General features: G+C 47.4%; 1 protein-coding gene across 1 annotated transcript; it reads right to left on the bottom strand.

Moving 5' to 3' along the window:
- Positions 1-1,235: 1,235 nt before the first annotated feature.
- LOC131102152 (uncharacterized) lies at positions 1,236-5,689 on the bottom strand (the record flags this gene model as incomplete). Its single annotated transcript, XM_058047652.1, is given in 7 exon segments — positions 1,236-2,174; positions 2,662-2,759; positions 2,762-2,954; positions 3,027-3,131; positions 4,039-4,197; positions 4,811-4,905; positions 4,963-5,689. Coding segments are annotated over 7 exon segments (2,316 nt in total), but the record flags the coding sequence as incomplete, so codon positions are not given.
- Between the last annotated feature and the right edge of the window lie 1,260 nt (positions 5,690-6,949).

Here is a 6,949-nt window from a genome sequence, read left to right as displayed (position 1 = left end):
GAATGGCAGCACATCTACAGAACTGGACCAGGAGACCTGGAGATTTCAAGTGACATAGTACATAGTGTAAGTGGTGCTTATGTTTATATACTAATATATACTATATGTCTTAAATGGACATAGTACATAGTGTAAGTGGTGCTTATGTTTTACAAACGGAGTCGCGGTCATAATACCCAGCAGCCTGTGTACAGCCCCTAAGCTGTCGGATCGACATAATAATGTAGCTTGTGGCAAGAAACACAAAAAGTCTGCACAGTAGATGTCGAGCAGCGGCACACACAAGCGGCAGGTCCAAAGTGTCCCAAGCTTAGTCCTCGTTCGTCCTCCAATTGATCCCAGATGGCCCAGATAGTTCCTATTTTGTCCCGTCTCTCTAGAGAACAGTATAGAACAGTGGAGGTCTTCAGGACAAGTCTGGGTCGAAACCCAAGTACCTCAGTCCTCAGCTATCACTCAGGTACTAGATCACCAACAGCATCTGCTTTCTGTAGCGTGCAGGTATCGTTCCCACTTTCAAATCAAATCAAATCAAATCAACTTTATTTGTATAGCACTTTTCCTGCAAAGACATGCAACACAAAGTGCTTTACAGAATTACAACAATTACCACACTTAAAAGGAAAAAACAAAGAAACAAAAGAAAGCCCCTCCTTCCCACCCTACATACTAGACCCCCCCCCCCCCCCCCCCACACACACACACACAATCACACAATCACACACAATAGGGAGACATGGCATGGCACTGAGGAACAAGGAAACGCCACCTTTGGGGCCGTCCACACTGGGAGGAGCTGCAGGCCGTGCCATCGGAGGACCAGCACCTGGGCCCCGACAGACGGGCGGACCCCCACATTAAAGGGGGGAACCCCCAGCCGGCCGGGTCGAAGGGACCCAAGTATGGCACCCCCTCAGCAGACCCGACACAGCCCCCAGTGTGGAGGACCCCCCTGAGGAAACACTGGAGTTAAAAGCTGAAGACTAAAAGCATAAAATAGGACTAAAAAGATAAAAAACGTTTAAAAATATGAGTTAAAATCCTGATTAAAAAGGTGTGTCTTTAATCTTTTTTTTAAAAATATCAACAGTCTCTGCAGTCCTGAGGCTCTAAGGCAGGCTGTTCCACAGGTGGGGGCCATAGTGGCTAAATGCTGCCTCACCGTGGGTTTTCGCCCTGGGTTTTGGTATTGTTAAAAGGCCAGAGCCGGAGGACCGCAGGGTCCGCGGGGGTTGATATGGTCAAAGCAGATCAGATAAATAAGAAGGGGCAAGGCCGTTAAGACATTTAAAAACCAGTAAGAGAATCTTAAAATCGATCCTGAAGCGGACGGGGAGCCAATGTAGCGACTTTAAAACTGGTGTAATGTGCTCCCGCCCTCTGGTCCTCGTCAGCACACGTGCGGCTGAGTTCTGTAATAATTGGAGATTTAAAATACTTTTTTTGGGAAGACCAGAGAGCAGGGCATTACAGTAATCTAAACGACAGGATATAAATGCATGCATTAGCACCTCCGTACTGGCCTGAGAGAAAAACGGGCGGACTCTGGCTATGTTCTTAAGGTGATGAAAACCTATTTTTGTTATATTTTTGATATGTGGGATAAAATTTAGCTCAGAGTCAAAAATCACGCCCAAATTTTTAACAGAGTCGGCTAGTTTAATATCCTGTAATTTTGGTAAAAGTTTCTCTCTCTGGCCTTCAGGACCAATAACTAAAACCTCAGTTTTGTCCTGGTTGAGCTGCAGGAAATTCTCTGCCATCCATGACTTGATGTCTACAAGGCAGTTAAAAAGGGCATCAAGTGGCCCTGAGTCATCAGGAGACACGGCGATGTATAGCTGCGTATCGTCAGCATGGAAACTATGGAAGCTGATGCCGTGCTTCCTGATGACGTCCCCAGGGGGAAGCATGTAAAGAATAAAAAGGAGTGGACCTAAAATTGAGCCTTGGGGAACCCCACATTCAATTTCATGGGTTCCTGAGGAACATGTATCCATACTTACATAAAATCATCGGTCTGTGAGATAAGAACAAAACCAGTTAAGAACAGTATCGGAGAGGCCGACCAGGTGTCTGAGTCTATTTAATAAAATGTGATGGTCCACTGGATCAAAAGCAGAGCTTAGATCCAGTAGAACCTGTCACGCTCCACCTGAACTTTGATTCGGTAGCTTGGGTGGCATAGTCATGTTCCTTTGTTTGTATTGCTTACTAATTCTGTTGTCCCTTTTAGATTTCTCCACTCCCACTTTGGGAGGAGCCACAGGACGTGCCACAGCTGTTCCTCATTCCATTTCCCCCATTTATACCCACCTGTGGCGACTGGAGGGTACTCGGCTATTGTTCTGGTCTCCACGCCATATGCTCTCGCGTCTGACCTTCTGGTTACATCGACTATCCCGGGTGCCCTCCAGTCGACGTGGACTACCCCCTCGATCCCTGTTAGTCCTTTGATTTCCTGGTTTTTACCCGCGGCATCTTTTCGTTCCTTTTACATGCCGTTGTCCTTGGTTACCCCCTCGTTGTCACGTAAGCCAATTAAAAGACTTGAAGTGCAACTGAACACGGTGTCCTCTGCATCCTGGGATCCGAACCTGGTTCCTATCGCCAACTCGTCACAGAACCAAGACTGTGAGCTTTTTGTTATCTAAATTCCACCTGGTTTAAAATCTTTAAAAGTGCTGCCTCGGTACTGTGGTTCCTCCTAAAGCCAGACTGATGTTTCTCTAAGATGCTATTTCTGTTTAAAAAGTCATTAAGTTGGTAAAAAAATTTTTATCTAAATCTAAAATTTGACTTAAAAACGGCAAGTTGGATACAGGTCGGTAATTATTAAGATTGTTGGGGTCTAAATTGCTCTTCTTCAGAAGGGGCTTCACCACCGCCGTTTTAAAGGCGGTGGGGAAGACACCCGTCTGAAGAGAGCAATTCAAGATGTTTAAAAACTGCTCCTCAAAGAATCCATAAAGTGATTTTAAGGGTGATGTGGGAATCGGATCTAAAAGGCAGGTTGTTGGGCTTACTTGGGAGAAAACTCGACCAAGTGTCCTTGCATCAACCAGGGCAAAACTCTCCAGTCTCTCCTCAGGCAAGGACAACAGTCCAGGTGTGGTAACAGACAAGACTTTCTGGGGTAACAGGCAGGATCTGATGTCCTTGATTTTAGTCCTGAAGTGGTCTGCAAAGTTTTAACAAAGATCGTCTGTTGGTGTCTTAAAAACTTTATCAAAATTAGTGCCTGTTAAAATATTAAAGGTGGAGAAGAGGAACCGGGGATTGTTTTTGTGGTTGGTAATGAGTTGTGAGAAATGGGAAATTCGTGCCTTTTTTTACTGTATTATTGTAGGTTTTGAGTTGTTGACGTAAAATCTCGTAATGAACCGTCAATTTAGTTTTTCTCCATCTTCTCTCAGTACTCCTGCATTTTCTTTTCAGTTTATTGATTTCATCGTTATTTCTCCACGGGGGTGTAGGTTTCCTTTTTATTGTTTTTGTTACAGGTGGAGCTACTGAGTCCAGAGTTGACTTCAGTTTACTGTTAAAATTATTCATTCATTCATTCATTTTCTACCACTTTTTCCTCACGAGGGTCGCGGGGGGTGCTGGAGCCTATCCCAGCTGTCTTCGGGCGTAAGGTGGGGTACACCCTGGACTGGTCGCCAGCCAATCACAGGGCACATATAGACAAACAACCATTCACACTCACATTCATACCTGTGGACAATTTGGAGTGGCCAATTAACCTAGCATGTTTTTGGAATGTGGGAGGAAACCGGAGCACCTGGAGAAAACCCACGCATGCACGGGGAGAACATGCAAACTCCACACAGAGATGCCCGAGGGTGGAATTGAACCCTGGTCTCCTAGCTGCGAGGTCTGTGCGCCAACCCCCAGACCACCGTGCCGCCCCCTGTTGAAATTATCAACGATAAAATCACAAGGTGCAGGTAAAATTTCAGCAGGAGTGCTCTGTAAAATCTCAATAAAATTTGCAGCCACTTCAGAAGTTAGATAGCGTCTCCTCACTGTTCTCACCGGGGCCTCCTCCTGGTTAAAACTGGTGATGCTAAAAAATACACAGTAGTGGTCGGACATAGCCAGGTCAACAACAGAGGACACACCGATGAACAGGCCATGGGTTATGACCAAGTCCAGGGTGTGTCCTCTGTTGTGAGTTGGCTGTGTGACGTGCTGCTTAAAATCAAGACAATTTCAAAGGTTTAAAAACTGGATATTGGATCCGAGGTATCATCAACATGTAGATTAAAATCACCAGATAATAAAATCCTGTTATAAGAAGTGTGAATGATTGATAAAAGTTCAGAGAATTCACTGCTAAAAGAACCAGAGTGATGGGGTGGTCTGTATCAGTAGTACCTTGAATCGGAGGGCTGCTAAAAGTAAAGGCATGGTGCTCAAATGACTTGTAACTGTTAAAAGACACTCCATTTGAGGTCAGTCAGTCATTTATGATGGATGCCGTCCCACCTCCTCTTCTACCCTCTCTAGTAGAATATAAAAAATGAAAATTTGGTGGGCAGGCCTCAGTGAGAACAACAGATGCGTCAGTGCCAAGCCATGTCTCAGTCAAAAGAAGACAGTCTAACTTATTATCTAAAATCACATCATTGATTAAAAAGGTTCTATTTAAAAGCGAGCAAACATTAAAAAGTGCCCCATTGATGGTGACAGGTGGCTTGTTGATCATGGAGGTGGGGTATGGGTGTCTATTGAGTGGTCGAAGGTTATGAGGGTTCACAGAGTGAGTATGGCGGTGTCTGATGTGTCGATGCAGTGTAATGATTACCGGAATGGAGGAGGTGTTGGTGTAAGTTTGAGGTCCAAGTCCAGTATTGTGTGTATGGTGGTCAGAGGTGGAACTGTGTGGATAGGAGCATGGACCTGGGGGACATCAATCAGTGTGGGACAGAGCAACAGGTGTGGGTTTGGGGATGATACCATGCTGAACGCCATAAGCCAGGTTGGCTGAGAGCATGCGGGCACCTCCCCTGTTAAGATGAAGCCCGTCAGGCCCAAGGAGGTGTCGTCTCTCCCAGAAAACATCAAAGTTGTTGATGAAGCCGACGTGGTGGGAGTTGCAGGCAGAGGAGAGCCAGGTGTTGAGACTCAGCAGACGGCTAAATCTGCCGATCCCTCTGCCGCAGGTGGGGGTGGGGCCAGAAATAAAAACAGTCACTTGGGACTGTGAAATGGAATTAAAAAGGTGTCTAAAATCCTGTTTTAAAAGTTCGGACTGTTGCCTGGCGATGTCGTTCGTACCTGTGTGGATAATAATCCTTTTCGCCTGCGGATGGGAGTTCAGGATGTCCGGTATTTTCCCGGTTACGTCGTAAACGGTGGCTCCGGGGAACGACAATGCCTCCCTCGTACGGACGTGCCTCACAATGGAGTCCCCGATGACCAGGGTTGTGGGAGCGGCCGCTCGGTCTTCAGGGGAGCAAGCCAGCTCAGCCACCCCACCACCCAAACCAGGGCCCCGTGTGTGATTCCTCGCCAGGTGGGAAGAGCGGGACGAGTGGTGGCGCACCGCGTCCCTCACGAGCTGCTTGCGCCGAGTTGAGGAGCGGGTCGGCGCCTGTGCCGGCAGACGGCTCCCTGTTGGACCCCCACCAGCCGGAGGGCAGCTGGCAGTGAGTGGAGGGAAGGTGTCCGTCAGCGGGGGCATGGTGTCTGTGGCCACGGCAACAGATGTTGACTTTGTCTTTAGCTTTAAACTTGCAACTCATGCTTCCAATTGTGTCTCTTGAAATGTTGGTTGTCTTTGCTATGTTTCTACAGTGGATCCATCGCTGTGCTGATCAAGAGAAATCACCTTCTTGACCATTCTGACGTTCTGGAGTAACCAACCTGAAATCAGCTGACCAACCGCAGCCACTGTCACACACACATTTGCTCAAAGTGTCACTAAATTCCTGTGCAGGACGACTGGAGCCCTCTTCATACGGCTCTCTCTAACCCCAGATTGCTGGATAATACGACTTTTATCCTCTCCATCAAATTGGACTTCCTCTTCCTGATGGAAACCTGGCTTTGCTCGGGCGACAACAGTGGTTTCTCGGAGCTCCTCCCCCCCAGACTATTTTTGTCGTCAATATGTCGCGACTTGCCAGGAGGGGCGGGGCTACCGCTACTGTCTACAAGCAGGATTTTAAGTGCTGCCCACTTTCCACCAAAGCCTATATGCCGTTGTTTATCGCCCACCTAATTCTAGCAAAGACTAAATGGTTTCTTTGAATTTTTGGCAGAAATCATGTTGAAGTCTGACCATATATGGACATGTGGTGACTTTACCATCCATGTTCAATGCTCCTCTGATCAGCTGGCTAAATGCCGGGGTAGTTAGTGTTGACATCAGCGCTCCTTGTCGTCTCATACATTTTTCAGTTCTGCTTGTACATACATTTGGGGAGGGTGAACTTTACGCGCGCGCTGCGTTCTGATTTAGTTGTGGGCATGAAACAATATCAGCTCACGCCACATTTGCGCACGCACACACACGGTGGGACGAAGAGCTTAAGAAGACCCTGACCAAGAGTCGCCTGCCTCGCCTGCACCTCCAGCTTCAGTCAGCAACCAGCTACCTGGCATCGATGCCACTTTTCCCATTCCGCCGGCGGTCACAGCGAGACCGCCTATAAGGTTGGAGTTTCCCCAGTTTGGCAAGTCCAGGAGTTCAGCTGATGTAACAGAATTCATTGAGCAATGTGAGAACTTCCTGGCTCTCAGGCCTCTGAGTGATGCTGAACTGGTTGGAACCCTCAATGCAGTCCTAAAGGGACTTGCACGGAGCCGGTGGTTGGCGGCCCGCAATAAAATAACATGCTGGGCTACGTTCAAGCAGTCCTTTCTTGAGGCTTTTTTGCCCACCGACTACCAATCTGAGATTGAGGAGCAGCTACGTTCCAATGTGCAAACCCCCAATCAG

This window comes from Doryrhamphus excisus, chromosome 14 (genome assembly GCF_030265055.1).
Source record: "Doryrhamphus excisus isolate RoL2022-K1 chromosome 14, RoL_Dexc_1.0, whole genome shotgun sequence".
In the NCBI taxonomy this organism is placed as follows: domain Eukaryota; kingdom Metazoa; phylum Chordata; class Actinopteri; order Syngnathiformes; family Syngnathidae; genus Doryrhamphus; species Doryrhamphus excisus.
The sequence above is the reverse complement of the archived record's forward strand: the minus strand, read 5'-3'. Positions and strand labels throughout refer to the sequence as shown.